Source organism: Desmodus rotundus, chromosome X (genome assembly GCF_022682495.2).
Source record: "Desmodus rotundus isolate HL8 chromosome X, HLdesRot8A.1, whole genome shotgun sequence".
NCBI lineage: Eukaryota > Metazoa > Chordata > Mammalia > Chiroptera > Phyllostomidae > Desmodus > Desmodus rotundus.
Window position 1 is genome coordinate 9,634,072 of NC_071400.1, and position 17,544 is coordinate 9,651,615.

General features: G+C 35.3%; 1 protein-coding gene across 1 annotated transcript in view; it reads left to right on the forward strand.

The window, feature by feature from the left end:
• Nucleotides 1–321: 321 nt before the first annotated feature.
• The window catches only part of CHIC1 (cysteine rich hydrophobic domain 1), a 53,068-nt gene continuing 35,845 nt past the window's right edge, over nt 322–17,544 (forward strand). The window contains exons 1-2 of the mRNA XM_024555290.4: nt 322–751; nt 10,664–10,718. Of these exons, the coding sequence (XP_024411058.1) occupies nt 474–751; nt 10,664–10,718 (333 nt within the window). The 5' untranslated portion in view covers nt 322–473. The remainder of the gene's footprint in view (nt 752–10,663; nt 10,719–17,544) is intronic.

A 17,544-nucleotide genomic window follows, 5' to 3' on the forward strand; every position in this document is an offset into this window, starting at 1 on the left:
ACGAAGTTCTGATGCTAAAGTATTTTAAATTGTAATGACGAAGAAACGTAAAGAATTGGTATACACGTTTACAAATTTGGGGCAAAGTTCAAACCTTACTTTTATAGAATACGCCTTCCCTACACTGTGGGGTGGGTGTGGATGTGGGTAATAATACTCACTATTAATTAGCAGGAAATAAAACCATAAGATAAGCACCCCTGGATAAAAGCAGCAGAAGACCACAAACCAGCACCCACAGATCGCACCTCCGTAATTCCTTGGAGTTCACCTCTAACGTCCCTCTCCGTTTAGAGCCGCGCAAGCGTACACTGAAACCCCCATCCTGTCTGCCCCAATACGCAGGCGCATCTCCTCAAGTCCTATCCCTACCATACTCCTCTTTCTCTTCATTTCGTTCCCCCTCCTCTTCAAGCATTTCAGCAGGTTCAGACTCTTCTACGTAAGGGTGGCGGTGATCGAGACGTCACGTGATGAGCATCCTGCTTCCCAACATGGCGGAGTTCGACACCATCTCGGAACTGGAGGAGGAGGAAGAGGAGGAGGAAGAAGCGACAACGTCGTCGTCGTCGTCGTCGTCGGTATCGGGGCCCGACGATGACGAGGAAGATGAGGAGGAAGAGGAGGAGGAAGAAGAAGAGAAGGATCAGGAGGAGGAGATGCCGCCACCGCCTCGCGTAGTGAGCGAGGAGCATCTGCGGAGATATGCCCCTGACCCTGTATTGGTGCGGGGCGCCGGCCACATCACCGTGTAAGCGAAAGGGGATCATGGGGTTTTAAAAGACTGAGATTTGGAGACAGAGAAATGAGAAGGTGATCAAGGGGTTAGTGGAGTGGGGGAGGGCTTAATGAGGCATACAGTTAGCAAAGGGCACCTGATGTAAATGGAGAAATAGAGGGAGACCGGTGTAAACGAAGTGAGAATGCAAATGTAATGCACCAATGCCTGGTAAAGAGTGAGCATAGGACGGGGAAGTGATGGGTTTGGGAGTCAGAAGGATTAGACTAAGGGTGAGTCTCCTTATTTCTCTGTGTATGCTGGCAAGTGAACACTCTTATGAACTGCAGGATACATCAGAAGACTCTTTGCTGCTAAGATTGCTGTCTGGCGAAATACGGTGACGACTGTGACATGTGACCTGGTTTCTTCAAAACAGAAATATGATATATTTTGTAATAATATAGGGTGCCCACTCACCAAAATATTCATCCACCCATTCTTCCTATCTAGTCCTTATATGAATGAATACAGTTATCCCTTCCACGTCTTGATCACCCTCACTCTGACTTTCTGTAAATATCACACAATTAGAAGTTCAGGTGGAACATCATCATGAAAAGTAGAAAGAGTAATGGACTGAAAATGAGGACTCTTAGGTGTTAGTCCGAGCTTTGCTTCTTTCTGGCCCTATGACCTTGGTCAGGTTATTTCCCATTCTGAGCTTTGTCTTTCCATGTGTAAAATTAGGGTTTTGGGATAGATGGTTTCTAAAACCTTTTAGCTCTGAGATAATTTAAGATACTTGCAAGAGATTTTGTATGCCTAAACATTAAGTATTAAAACATTAAGTGTATATGGAAATTAGTCCCACAAAAGCCAAAGATGACTTCTTGAGAACTTATGCAGACTGACATTTTAAAAAATTGAAATCTTGAATAACATTTGAGAAAATAAAATGGGGAACCTCATAGCATAGTAGTTGCAAAGCAAAAGAAAATTTTAGTGGTTCTCTGGGCTTTGAAGACTGCTTTCTCATTTTTATGTGCTTGGGCTGTAAATACTTGAAAATTTCAATATTGTGTTATGTTCATCCTCTTAACTATGCTATCTTTTACTGCATCCTCAAAATAGAGCTATTTTTTTACTATCAAGTCATACTCCTCTAATTTTGATAACAGCTCCCGTAGCCCCCTTTGACTTTCAGCTGAATTTATATCACCTGAAATAGTTTGTTATAATATGCAGCACCTCTCCCTTTCATGTTAACATTTAATTTTAACATGTTCAGTATTTAGATTGCAATACTTTTGTGATATTTGCATGAAATAAGAAAGATTTTTAAATTGTGGAAGAATTTGGGGACATTTTTAGATCTGCTTTTTTGTTAGGCAATTTTAACAGGGTTTTGTTTTTGTCCAAGAATGTCACTGACACACTACAATGACTAGAAGCCAGCTTTCTGAAATGTTTTTACTTTCATACCTTTTATCACTAAAGAAACATTTTTTTTACTCAAAATAATTATGATTCTGGCACAAAGTTTACTTTCATGCATATTATTTCATACTACTGAGCAGAAGAAGGTTTTTTATTCCAAGCCATATTTTATATTCTAGCACTCTTTCCCTTCATTATTTTTTAAAATTCAGAGAACAGACAAGGACCAAGAAAACAGAATTTTAGTTCTTTGAAACTTATTTGTAGTTCCACTCTACTCTTCAAACAACCATGGTATAGTACTTACCAACCTATTTGTAATTAAAAGCAAAGCACTGACACTTGCCATGCCCAGGACCTTGTCATAGGTATAATGTCCCTCCCAGCTTAAAAATTCCAGACTTAGGCCTTGGCTGGTGTGCCTCAGTGGATTGAGCGCTGGGCCACAAAGCAAGGAGAGGCTAGTTCAATTCCCAGTCAGGGCACATGCCTGGGTTACAGGCCAGGTCCCCAGTAGGGGGCTTATGAGAGGCAACCACACATTAATGTTTCTCTCCTCTTTCTTCCTCCCTTCCCCTCTCTCTCAAATTTTTTTTTAAAAATCCAGAATTAGGAGTGTGAAGTAGTGGTGCTGGTAGCAACTGTTGGTATTAACTGAAGCCAAAATCTGAAAAGCAGCACACCACACACCAGTAATTAAATTGTTAACCAATGCATATAGTTCGGAAAATTATCTTGTATTGTACACATTCTCTCACCATTTCATGTCAAATGTCTGGGATTTGAAAACAATGAAATGTTTAGGAGAAAGTTTAACTTGATCTGAGACTCTGTCAATGGTAGGAAAACCTTCGTTATATCAGGTAAAGTAGTTAATCTAATTCTGAGACATCTAAAATATAAACAGCTGTTTAATTTTTTTCTGGCATGGGAGTGTTAGAGTTCCCCTATCTAAATGAAATATTTCTTATTCTCTCCCACCTCCTTCTTTTCCATTCTTTGTATAGTCATCTATTTTATGATGACTCTTGGCTCTCAAAATTTAAACTTTGAAAAGAAACAATCACTTCAAACTTCAGTGTATCTTAAACCCAGCCTTTTCCCTCATATTGGCTGTGTAAACCAGTAGCCCCATTTCTGACCCTGATACCACCAAATCCTTGTGTCATTTTACCTCTTCCTCCTCCCTTTAATTGTCTTATGCCAGTCAGTCCCAGAATTATGTCATCATGCATTTTGAAATGTCTATTATATTTTTTATTTTGTCCATTCTACTGGCACCACTCTAGTTTGGGTTGCCATCATCTCCCGCTTGAATTATTGCCAGAGACTGCCACCTGTCCCCATTCCAATCTATTCTGCATGCTTGTGCCAAACTAATTTTCTTAAAACACAGTTTAATCATGTCATTTTCCTGCTGAAAAACCTGCATTGGATCTTACTTAGGTCTGAATTCCTGTGCTATCTTCCTCCAAACTGTGAGGTCAAGGAGTCTCTCCACTTGTCCAAAGCTCATCCCTCCACTTATGCCTTTCATACCCTTCTCTTGCAGCCTCCTCCCAGATTTTGCTCCGTCAGGAAGACCCTGTCTCTCTAATATTATGACTCTATGCCTTTCTACTGGCTCAGTTTGTAAACACATTAAGAGTCTAATTTTTAAAAAAACAAAATAAAACAAAAGGTCTCCTAGACCTACATTCCCTTCTAGCTACTGTCTAGTCTCCCTTCCTTCTCCAAATGTTTTAAAAGATTTTTATTTATTTATTTTTGGACAGAGGGGAAGGGAGGGAGAAAGAGAGGGAGAGAAACATCAATGTGTGGTTGCCTCTCGTGCGCCCCCTTGTGGGGACCTGACCTGCAACCCAGGCATGTGTCCTAACTGGGAATCAAACCAACAACGCTTTGCTTCGCAGTCCAGCATTCAATCCACTGACCCATGCCAGCCAGGGCCAAATTTCTTAAGACTAGCTACATTCACCATATCCATCTTCTCCTCTTCCCTCTGTAATCTGGATTCTACCACTGTGACCACAGATGAAGTGACCTTAAGATCACCATGACCCTCTTATTGCTAAATTAATGGGCAAATTTTATTCCCTATCTTTTTGGTCCTCATGGTTGTATATGACATTTATAATGACTCCCTCTTTCTTGGAGGCTTCTACTCTGGGGGTTACAAACACACAGACTTTCAGAGGCAAGATAGGTCACAGAAAATGATGCAGCATGAGTAATAATGGGGCCTTACTTGAACTGGAAAATATGCTTTGCCTAAAGGTATTTAAATTCTAATTTAAAAAGAAAACATTTTTCTAGCCAAACAAAGCCAGGAATTCCTTGCCCACTTCACTCTCCTCATTCTCCTTGTATTTTTCTGACTATACCTGTCTCATTCATGGGCTTCTCTTCCTCTCTTGCCCCTTGAATACTAGTGATCTCTAGCGTTTTGTTCTCAGCCTTCTATTCTTCTCATTCCTTACTCTCCCTAGATGGTTTCATCTTGATTCTCATGGTTTCAATTATTCGATATCTCCCAAATATATATCTCTGTACCAGACTCTCTGTTCAGACTCTTATCTGGTTTTCCTCACCTTATGGCCCACTGTGATCTTAAATCCAACATAGTCAGTGTAGAACTCATTTCCCCCACACAAACACACATCTATCCCAGCCCCTAAAAAAACCCCCTAATATTTCTGTACTCTCCATCTCAACTAAATGTACCTCCACTGATCTCATTATTCATCCTTGGTTCCTCTTTCTCTCACAATTTTCACAACCAGACAATCAGGAAGTATTAACAATAATGGCTGAGACTATTATTATTCTCTGTACCACCACTTCCCTGATTCATGCCTCTTTCATCACATTAACTAGTCATCTTGCCTTCATCTTTGTCACATTCATATCCATCCCCAGCCTTCTGCTAGACTAAGACACCACTTTCCTGCTTGACTATTTTGTTTTCCCTTTACTTGTAGGATAGATTCTAAGCTCCATGGTGTGGCATATTGAACTGAACCCTGCTGATCTAAGAGCCTAATCTCCTGACATTTCCATTTACTGCTTATATTTCCCTGTTCATAGCATGCTGTTTCTTATCTCTTTGCCTCTAAGATGGGGCCTTCATCTAGTATTCTAGTACCCACTGCCCTCACCCCAGTTTTCTGTATGTCTCCAACTCCTGCAAGTCTTCTCTGCCCCCACTAAATTGTAAGCTACAATGGCAGGAACAATTTCTGGTTCCCTCTGAATCCTTAGCTCCTGCCCTGGAGTAGACTCTCAGTAAAAGTGAGTTGAATGAATATTGGTTCACTTCAGTAACACTCCATATTGATTCACTTTAGTAACACGATAGTGCATACTATATTATAGGCCCTCAACAAATACTAGTTAGTTGAATCATGCTATGGGGAGTATTTGTGTTTCTGAGCATAGGTATGTATGGATACAATAATATCACCAGTGATGGGAGGGTATGGAATGACTTTACCTCTGAAAACTTTGTTAAGCAAGCCCTTATGTACCAGAATACCCATCTACTTGTATCTTCCTAATATATTGGTTTTCTAGTTACTTTAACAAGACACTAATCTTTTAACATATAATCAATTATAATTTCTTAAGAAATAGAATGACTTAACCACAATAATTATAATTCCAATTCTGAGATAATGATCATGAATGGGAATTTAGGGGTCTTTTTCTAAATCCCCCTCAAAAAATATGGTTAAATTAACTCCCACCAATTTGAGGTTCTAGAAACAAAAATAATGAAATGTTTCTTGGAAGTATGAAGTGTTTCTGAGTGATATAATTTAGTACCTATCACTTTTCTTCTTGATATTTTTAGGATAACTATTTGGATCCAATATATTGAAACACAAAGAAAATTGTATATCATGAGTTTTTTTCCTATTTGTAAGCATTACCACACTCTTTATATTACTTAAAATATATAGATATTTACCTTTGATAGTACATCTCTGTATAGAAGTTAGAGATGATAGGTTCCCATTTCTCAGGTATTTATAAAATTGTCTCATTAAAGTTAATCTAAAAGAGCTGAAGTGATTGAATATAGAATTGAAAAGGGCCAAATTTGCCAACCAGTGCATTTCTGCAAAAACTTAGAGAGCACTACAAATATTAATACTTCTCAAATCAGTGAATGGAATGCCTTTTCTGTTAATAGCTCTCTTTGAGGAATTACAGTGATACATTGTTAATTTGTGTTTGTATAATGTAAATATTTTATGAGATTTAGACTTTGAGAATACTGAAGCTATGGTGACATTTTCCATTTTACAGTGTGGCAAGACATGATCGTTTCCATATGAGAGATCAGCTTTAACAATACTTTTTGAAAATCTCTGAGTCGTATGAAATAAATTTTTATTTTCCTTGGTATAGTAAATAAAGTTCAGTGCGCATGCTTCAGAATCAGTGTTACTATAAGTGCATAGTTTTCTAGTTAAATGGTGTTTGTTGTTAGCAGAATTTTACTATACTTTGATTTCTTTTCTTAAACAACCCAAACACATGAACTTTAATTTGTGCAAGGTTTTCAAAGACTGCTGTATAGACATTTTCAAAAGAATTAAAAACAGCAAGGGGTATAGAGAGGAAGGGAAGAACAGCTAAGAGGACCCATCCTTCTTTGCTTTAATTTCCTTTACTCTAAAGAATTGTCTAAGAAATTAAAGTTTGGAGCATTGAAGACATTTGACAAATAAAATACAATCATTAGGAGCCACCAGCTGGGACTACCTCAAACACAGGCTCTATATTTAATGAAGTCCATAAAATGACAGCATGAGCAGTTCCGAAGTGCCTGTTTGCCTAATGCTGAAGAACCCCACATCTTGGCTGATATCTATCACTAATCAGTAATGGGTGGATGCACTTGTCTGACCTCTATGGACTCACAGTTCTTAACTTAATGGTTTGTTAATGAAATAGCTGAGCTTTTTATTCAGCAGCAGCCATTTCAACATTTTTTAATAGTTACTAAGTGAAATGTTATGCCTAAGGTCATTTGAGTTAAGTAGTCTTTTTCAGTGTTGAGTATCAAATAAAGAAAGTTAAAGAGGAAATCCCTAGTAGGCAAGAACAGGATTGCTACTGCTTTTTAGCCAAAATTATGAAAGTGTATTGGGCCTACTTTGCCTATCTTTATACTTTTTTGAAGTAGGTATATGTAGCTCATATAAAGGAATATTTTAAGAAGTAAAATGATACTTTTCTTACCATTTCTAATATACGTTTTTATATTGTAGAAAAAACAATCTCTTTTTATATTAGACTAGAACATTGGTAATGTGACTATAGCAAGTATTTCTTGAGAACTTGAGCACTGGGCTAAACACTGTGAAGAATACAGAAAAACATAGTACAGGCCTTATTTTACAAAGTTAATAGGAAAATTGCCTTTAAGATATTGATGTGGAACACCAAAATAAAAGTAAATTTGTTAATTGTTGAGTTGTATGGTACATATTAGATGTGGCTGTGAATGTTCAGAAAAGGGGAGAATCCATAAAGGCTTGAGCATTCAAGGCATCGGAACTTGACTTCAGCCTTGAAGTCTGCATAGGATTTAAACTAGGGAGAGGAAGCAAGAGGAATCACATGAACAAAGATGAGCGCCAACATAGAAGTGGCACTGGAAAGGAAGGAGTCATTATGAGAATGATTTCAAAGGAACAAATAACAAGAGTTGGAACTACCTGAATACAAGTAACATGCAAAAAAAAAAAAAAAAAAAAAAAGCAGAGGAAAGGTGCAAAAAATGATACCATAGCCTAGGTTAAAGACAGTCAATGTGCCATTGATGGAGATGAGGAATTTTTGAAAAGGGCAGCCAGTTCCAATAAAAGATAATACTTAATTTTAGACATGTTTGCCATTTTGTAGCGATATATCCAAATGGAAATTTTCAGTATGCAATTAGAGATTAGACACAACAGCATGTTAGAAAATATAAAACTAGAGATACAGATTTGATGGGTCATCAGCATAAAAGTAATTGTAAAAGTTATTAAATATAGATAAACTGTTGTAGCTTCCTTAGAAAGACAAGCAGATGACTAAAACCTAAATTTGGGGAAAAGGAAGAAGTGTTACAGGAAAGTGAAAGAATGGAAGAGTGTTAGGAAGGGTGTGATCAACAGTATCACAAGCTGCAAAGTCAAGGGGAAAGTTCTGAGAAGAGGACATTGAATTTAGCAAAAAATAAGACAAGATGAACTTATTCTGAAAGAATAAAAGGTTGTTTTCAGTAAAGTGACAACACCACAAGTCTAAATTTCAAAAGGCAAAGAAACAAGAAAGGGGGATATTAAGGAAATGAAAACAGTGGAAAAGAAGGTTCATTTGTCTTGTGATAAATGCAAAGAGAGAATAGTAAAGCTAAGAATTTTTTAAATAATAGAAATATTTGACACACTTTGGAAGACAGATATATATCTGTCTATATATTCTACATATTTGATATTTAGTAAAAGCATGGCAGCTAGGAAAAGTTAAAATGGCAGCAATGTAATGGAGGTAGGAACATGTTATTGACATTGCACCTAAAAGGCATTTAGACAAGATAAAAGAAATAGAGCTGTACTTTAAAATGCATCATGGCTACTTCCTGAAAGTGAAACTTGTATATATTCCACAATATGAATTTACTCTTTGTGGAATAATAAATTAAATTATATCTTTTTGACTAGTGATAAAGTTACTATTCAGCTAAATATGATTTAAATGAAATACATTTCTTGCTCTATTAAATATTTGTTGTATTATTATTGATTGCTGAGTTAGTACATAATTGAAAATATATATTTAATACTAGAATGTCAGTTTCTCAAACAGCATATTAAAGTTCCATAAAAATTCATGTACAGGGTATACTATCGTTTTAAGTTTGGCTACACTGCTGTATCTGTTCTCATAAATATACATGTATGGTATATTTATGCACAGATATGAGCTTTGCTACTAGATCCTAAATGTAGATTTTTTGTTTTTAAGACTGGCTTCTGTCCTTTAAAAGTAGCTATTACCATATTAATACAAAGAGAATATAGTATTCTTACATAGAGTTTTAATAGGACATTGGATTCTTAACATCTTTAAAGTGACCCTAAGACCATGCCATAAATCAGTTAAATCAAACATTGTATACTAGGTTATTATTCAACAGACTTTATTAAATACCCTCTGAGCATAATGGAAGATAGCAAAACAAACAGTAGTTTTTGTTTTCTAGGAGCTTAATGTAGGACAAGAAGAACTTAAAAGATTGGCAGTTGAATTTTGGTACACGCCTTACTAGTTATGTAACTTTGGGCAAGTCATTTAATTAAGTACTTTTTGAAAAAAAATTGGGTGTCTAAAAAAAAATTGAGTGTCTGTAAAACCACGATAACAATACTTCTCCTGCAGAGTTGTAAAGTCTAGAAGTAGTAGTGTATTGACCTAGCAGAGTATCTAACCCATGGTAAATCCATAGTTACTGGTAACTGTTACTATTATTGCCTACCTCACAAAAGGTTGATAATAAATGTTAGTATCTTTTTCTTTTTGCTTACAACCCATTAATCACGAACATAAAATTGTAGTCACTATGATGTATCATCTATCATGTAGGAAGTGACCTTTGTTATGCCTTCGAAAATCAACAAATACGTGAAGGAAGGCTTATAAAATTCATTGTGACTTCCTACTACAGCTTTCAATGAGCGTACTTGAAGAGATTCAGAGCTTTCAAGGCTGGCATCTGTTTTCTTAAAATGGGTTAAACATATACATAAAAGCCATTCATAATGATCAATCTTTGAGTTTCTCAATAGTAACTATTGATTATACGTTATTGAACTCTATGATTCCAAGGGTCTTATTAGTTTTTATTAGGAAAATTTTCATACATACACAAAAGTAGAAAGAGTAGTAAAATCCACTCTCACATACTACCCATCAGCCAATCCCAACAGTTATCAACTAAAATGTATTTTAAGAGAAACATTTCAGTCAAATATTACACTTCCAGCCCTGGCTGGTGTGGCTCAGTGGATCAATCACTTGCCTGCAAACCCAAGGGTTGCTGGTTCAATTCTCAGTCAGGGCACATGCCTGGGTTGTGGGCCAGGTCCCCAGTAGGGGGCACTTGAGAGGCAACCACATATTAATGTTTCTCTCCGTCTCTCCCTCCCATCTCCTCTCTAAAAATAAATAAATGAAATCTTTTTAAAAATTATATTTCCAGTTATATATCAGTGTTTCCCTAATTTATTATTTTTAATTCCATATCATGGATCTAGTTAGTTCCTTTTAGTATTAATTTGAATTAATAGTCAAAGGTTTATTTTCTATAAATATAAAATTATTTTAGGACACATTTTAAAATCACAACACCAAAAGAAAAATGCATGGCTTTGTACTTTTTTTAAAAAATGGGATACAGTTAAATATGCTGGGTAGAATATATTTTGTTCTGTCTTTGTTTTTAAGGTTTGGCCTGAGCAACAAGTTTGATACTGAATTTCCTTCAGTTCTAACAGGGAAGGTAAGTGACATTTTGCTTTGAACTTTTCAATTCTAAAAATATTGTTTTATGGCTTATTCAGTGTTATGACAAATGTTTGACTCGGTGGTAATGAAATTTAATTACAAAAGGGCAGGGTAGTTGGAAGCTGCGTCATCTGTGACTGAAGGTTGTGCATATGACCAGTTATTTTGTTCATTGTCCATTAATGCCAGCCATTATTTACTTACTTGTTCAGTTTTTACAGTTATCCTATTTTTTTCAGCCCTGCTAGCTATTGATATAACTGTTTTCATTTTAGTTAGTAATTTCTCATGTTTTATTTTTATTTTTTGCTCTTTCAGCCATTTCTTTTTATTTACAGTTTATAAATAATATGAGAAGTTACTAAGAATCAAAGCATAAATGCACAAACACAATATACAATCCAAAATAGATGTACAGCATTCAGTTATGAAACAAAAGGGAATGTTCATTCTTATACACAGTAGCTTGAGATCTGTTGGATGTGGCATTCCTGGGTAGGTTTCTAAAGATAGAAAACAGTGACTTTGGTTATCAAGACTACTGTGGCCATATTAGATACTGGAACATTTAAGCATCAATCGGTGTGTGACCATGAGAATGAGACTTTAGGGAGTGTCTAATTTCAAAAGCTTTCTGTGCATCCAGGCAGTTGTGAAAAGATTTACTTTCCAGAATCAAGCCCACATTAGGTTTAGGATAAAGTTCTAACTATCTGAAAATATTGACCAATAATAGAAAGTGTTCCAAATGTGGCTATTCTGATTCATAGTTTTAAATATAAAGTATGTACAGAAAGAGTCTAAAAGTTTTTATGAATTTAATATAGGTAAGTTTCCAGTCTTTGCTTCCCAAATACCTTATTTACAGTTTTGACTCCCTCACATATTTGCTTTTTCCATTTTAAGATTTGCCTATTTTACCTTCAAAACAAATCATTTTTAATTGTAAAAAGTATTCAATATATGCAGAAGTAAAAAGGTCTTGTACCCTTTGGAATTAGTTAGGCAGAATGAATCTGGCATTCTTGTTGAATAGGAGTATGTGATAAGTATACAAGCAAAATTTATTCATTATGTTTGGATTTGGGGTAGATTCCAATTCATCATTGTCCTGGCACATACCAGTTACTACATAAGAAGTCAAATGCAATGTCAAACACAAAGCCTCAGAGGACAGAGTTCAGTACCCAAGAGAACAGTAAGAGCTTAACAATGTAAAACTTTATCTAGATATCTAGAGTTATATGGGCATTAAATGAGTAATGTAAAGTGATACATTGAGGATTTACAAGAACACCTGGAAGTCTCTTCTAATGTACATATAAATAGAACCATGGAAGCTTTTTGCATTACCTGTTTTATGGCCTTATAGCTTTAATGAACCAAATGAAAAATGGCTCTGTTCCAAATCCCATCCTTTATCTCTAGATAAGATAAAATCTATTCATTTTCAAGGTAGAGCTTTATGTGTCCATACTTCTTAATCCACATTTAAGGAAATCATCTCTGAACCAATTTTAGATGTGTTTCTTCATCTTGTACATGAAACTCCTGCAGATTTAATATTAACATTCATCATCTAATCAAACCCTGCACATGCTCTTCAAACCAATCAGATTTGGAATCATGAGCCAAAAAGTGGTTAAAATAATAAGTTTTGTTATATACGTTTTACCACAATGAAAAAGCCTATAATAAAAATATTGGAGATCCTCAACATTTTCTGTGTCAATAAAATTAGTTGTGGAATTAGCAGAATCAATGAAGACTTGTTTTTTCCTTGTCACACTGGATGTCTAGTTGCCATTTGGATTAGGTTTAGAAGATGGGGAAAGATAGATGTTTCTTGGCCAAGTCTCAACAATAGAGATGTGGGTTCCTTCCAGCACTTGGCTATTTGTAAATTGTGCTGCTGTGAACATTGGTGTGCATAGGTTCTTTTGAATTGATGGGGGGGGGGATGGAGACAACTGTACCTGAACAAAAATAAAAAACAATAGAGATGTATAAGAAAGAATGAGACTGGCTGTTGACTGCAGAGCACCACCACTTACTTGCCTCATGGTCACATTCGCTGGGCTTAGGGTAGTTGAGGTATTGTGGGAGGGGTTACTGGAAGTTGATACAGCAGTTGTTTGATTTTATAAATCTGCATGGGTAGAACAGCAGCCCCAGTTGGAGCCTAGCTACCATCAATCTGCACATGTCCCCTATCAGTGTGCATGTGTCTCACTCTGGATGCAAAGTGTGTGGAGAACCCCCGGTTTCAGCGGATGCAGACAAATTTAATTTCCAATGTTTTAGAGTGAACAAAGTTATTGTTTAACTTTGTAACACTCTTCAAAACTGTCCTGTGGTCTAATTTTGTTACATATCAAAAGCATCAAATTTTTGGTTATCTTTCTACCTTTTAGATAATTTGAGTTTCTAAAATTGAACTCACTGCAAGAAATTATTTTCATTCTGTTCCCTGGCCCTTTTACATTCAGTAGTTTCTTCTAGCATGGAGATTGAATAGTCAAAGACTTGCTAGGTTTTGAAACAATTTTTGGAAACTCCTCTTACAACAGTAATGCTGACTTCTATGTCCAAAGGAAAAGGCTCTGACTAAGGCAAAAGATTATTTACACATGTTTGTTACTTGAGAAAACATAGATGAAGAAAGAGAAAACCATTATGTTACAAAATACTCAGTAATTTTCAAATGTTTAAGAGCTAAGTGCTTGGTAGCTGAAATGTTGATTCAGGGTTAAAAGAAGTTAATTTTTTTGAATTTTGAAACCTGTAATTTAATATGATCCTGTTTAATTTTACTACTAGAATAATGTTATTTGTCAATATAGATTTTGGTCATATTTAAAATCATTTTATTCTCTTAAAGGCTTTAATATGCTATTTTAGTGTTAATTTTGCTCTTATTACAATTGAGGAAAGCAAGGTACAAATCTGTGTTTTAGTATGTGTAATAAAGGAGAGAAATAAGCATATTGATAATTATTTGAAGTAATTCTAGAAGGATACACATGAAACTAACACAAATCATTACCTTCATGGGAGAAGAGGAATGAGATGAATGGAGGCAAGGGTAAGGATGAAACCATTTCTGAATATCTTTCAGTATTATTTTGATTTTTGAACCATGTGACTATAGTGCCTATTTAAACCTTAATTTACTTTTTAAAATTATGATTGAATTTATTGGGGTGACCTTGGTTAATAAAATTATATAGGTTTCAAGTGTACACTTCTATCATACATCACCTGTATATTGTATTGTGGGTTCACCACCCAAACTCAAGTCTCTTTCCATCACCATTTATCCCCTTCCCCCTCTTCTACCCCTCTTTCCCTCTGGTAAACCTTAATTTACTTTCAATTTGTTCTCTCAGTCTAAACTCTTTGAGAATGAGATAAAATATTTCTACTAATAATGGCTCTTTTTTGTCATGATAAATTATCCAATTGCTTATTCTCCTCACTTTTGTTCTATTCCCAATCTTCTCCCCAGCCTCATGGCGGAGGGGCTGGGGACAACAAAACTGTTTTTTTCTAAAGGTTATCACTGAGATCATAATAAATTTTATTTCATTTAACCTTAAAAAGTATTTTATACTTTATTTGCTTCATTCTCTCCCTAAAAAATGGGAACTAGCTTAAGACAGTATAGAGTAATTCAACAGGCTTTGAAGTCAGATCGGGGTTATAATACAAAGTTTGTCATTTACTGGCTTTGTGGCCTTAGGCAAGCTACTTCTCTGAGCCTCTGTTCATATGTGAAAAATAGAAACGATGATAATAGTACTTGTCTTCTTGTAAAGATTAAATGAGAGAGCATATGTAAAATTTCTAGTATATTGTTAGGTACTTATAGCTTCCCAGTGTAAGTTTGTGACCATTGTATATCAGTGTATCCCAGTTTCACCATGATGGTTTACCCAATTTTCTCTATTTACCAACTTTGAATTTTTAATTGCTTTTGTTACTTTTACATTCTTCATCTGAGTAATGGTTTATTCCTTGATCCCACCAATAATTTGCCCTCCTGACTTTGGACCTTTTATATCTCTCCTGAAGTATAACAAAGCATTCCATACAATAATAAGTGGGTAGAGATAGTCCCTGGTTAATTTGACATTAGAAAATATGTGACCATATAACTTTTTAGGATACAGAAAACTGTTTGGTGTGAGATTTTGACCTCACTCTTTACTATGTTCTACCTTCCTATCCTGATCATTTAGAATAATTCAATTAAAGTAGCAGTTCAGACTTAGTCTTGTTTTATATGAATTAATCATAAATGTTTTCTTCAAATGAAAGAAATTGTTATGAAAAAATCTCTTGAATACTAATATGTTTGTGGAAAGATAGCACATTCAAAATTAAAGAGGATGTGAATTAAAACATTTCCAATGGAAAATTTGTTCTTTATCTTTCCTTTGATGCTGTTTGCATGTGTTGTCTGGGCAGTAATATCCAACTTCATTACTAGTTTAGTTTGTTTTAAAGTTTGAATTACGAGTTTAGGAAATTCTAGAAAAATGAATAAACAGAAAAGTGTGTCACAGAAAAGAGTTCCCAGGCACGAGAATTACCTATCTTTGAAATAAGCCAGTTATATTTACTCACAACTCTTTGTTTCTCTCCAAGCCTTCTAAAATTAAAAACTTTACCAGCCCAAAAGTACAGTTTTTTAAACTAGAGGAGTAAGAATTTCAAGCTCTTTCAGTACTCTTGTAGACAACTTAAATGATCTGGACGTGAACTGTTCTTAAAGACATCCATTCTTTCCAGGTGACCATTTTTGTAGCACATATTATAATGATTGGATATTTTATCCTAGTGTGCATTATCTAAAGTGCACACAATTTTTCATGTATTGGATAAGGCATAAATGATACCATAATGGTTTCCTTAGTTTACTGTTTGGTGATTTTTTTAAAAAGCACCAAAACCAATTCTGAAAGCCTGATTTTTGAAAGTTGTGGTGGTAACATTAGCTTTATTCATTCTCTCTTTAATGAAATAATTTTTCTCTAGTAGGCACTGTTTCATTTGTATAGGTTATTTTTGATTACGAAAATGCTTCTCTGATAACTGGGGGGAAGAGGAAAATAGAATTTACATGTATCTGAAAACAAAACCTAAAAGAAAAAAAAAGGTCTGAATTCCAGATATAGCATCCTTCGTGTAAAAATATTTAAAATGAATAAATAAATGCATTAGCTAAAATAGAAAAATGAATCTACCATTTACAAAATATGCCTGACAGCATGAATCAGATTCTAAATAGCTTTTATGCCTCAACTAAGCAAAATTGCATAAAGTGCATTCTGAAAACCTAAAAAACCACTTCGACAAGCTCTGTGGTTCAAAATTAATTTTGTGCTGGTGTGTTAATACTTTAAATATAAATAAAGCTTGGACATAGACAACAGTGTGGTGATTGGGGGGGATGGAGTATAAGGGGACTAAATGGCAATAGAAAAGTACAATAAAAAATTTTAAAAATAAACACATTATTATGCAAGCATAAAAATATTAAATACAAATAAAGATAATCTCTTATATTAAATGCAGAAAAGATTCTTTCCATCATTTCACTAAAGATAAGACCTCCTGTCATATTAGGACATATCAAGCAGGCATATACATTCAGATTCTGTTCAGAAAATGAAAGATACATGGAATTTTAGAAAAAAATCAAAGTTTCTCCTGGCTGGTTTAGCTCAGTGGATTTAGTGCGGGCCTGCGAACCAAAGGGTTGCCAGTTCAATTCCCAGTCAGAGTACATGCCTGGGATGCGGGCCCCGTCCCCAGAAGGGGGCGCTCGAGAGGCAACCACACACAGGTGTTTCTCTCCCTCTCTTTCTCCTTCTCTTCCTTTCTCTCTAAAACTAAATAAATAAAAAATTTAAAAAATTTCTGATCCTCAGCTTAAACCATTAAATGGTGTTATGGGGAGATTAATGTACAGTGTTAGGAACTATAAACCATAAAATCAACCTTTATTTTTATGATCCAGTATGACAGCCGATTGATAGGATTATGCCCCCCTTGATTGAATGAAACAAACCAGTCCTGCTGGGCTTTGCTTACATTTTCTTCTTTTTACAGAGTATTTTATATCCTGTTATAAAATATTATGACCCTGCCTCGGCCAGTGTGTCTCAGTTGGTTGGGCATCAACCCGCCAAGCAAAAAGGTCACCAGTTTGATTCCTGGTCAGGCCACATGCCTAGGTTGCAGGTTTAGTCCCTAGTCAGGGTGCATACCGAAGGCAGCCAGTTGATGTTTCTCTCTCACATTGTTTTTCTCCCTCTCCTCCCTCCTTTCCCCTCTCTAAAATAAAAATAAAAATAAAAATATATGGTATGATGATTTCCCCACCTTTATGGTGTGGTTTTCTTTTCTCTTTCCAGGAATGTCAAAAGGAATTAGATGTTTACATCCCACTGTTTGGCTAGAAAGTGAAGGGCATTAATTTAACCTTCATTACTAGAGATATTCAATTATATGGAAGTGAGTGAGTGATATTTTATTAACTCTGATTCCACACAGTTAACTAAACATTTCTTTTACATTGTTTAAAATCAGTAGTTAACTAGTTCTAATTTCCTCTATCTTGATCTTTGTTTTATGACTTTTATTTTTACCCAAATAGATTTTTTTCAAAGACAATTCTGGCTGCTTTTGAAAAGTCAAAATGCAGATTGTAGTTTGAAATTTTAGTAAGTTTTCATTTTAATATATTTATTTTATTACTTTAGCCCTGGCTGGTGTGGCACAGTGGATTGAGTACCAGCCTGCAAACCAAAGAG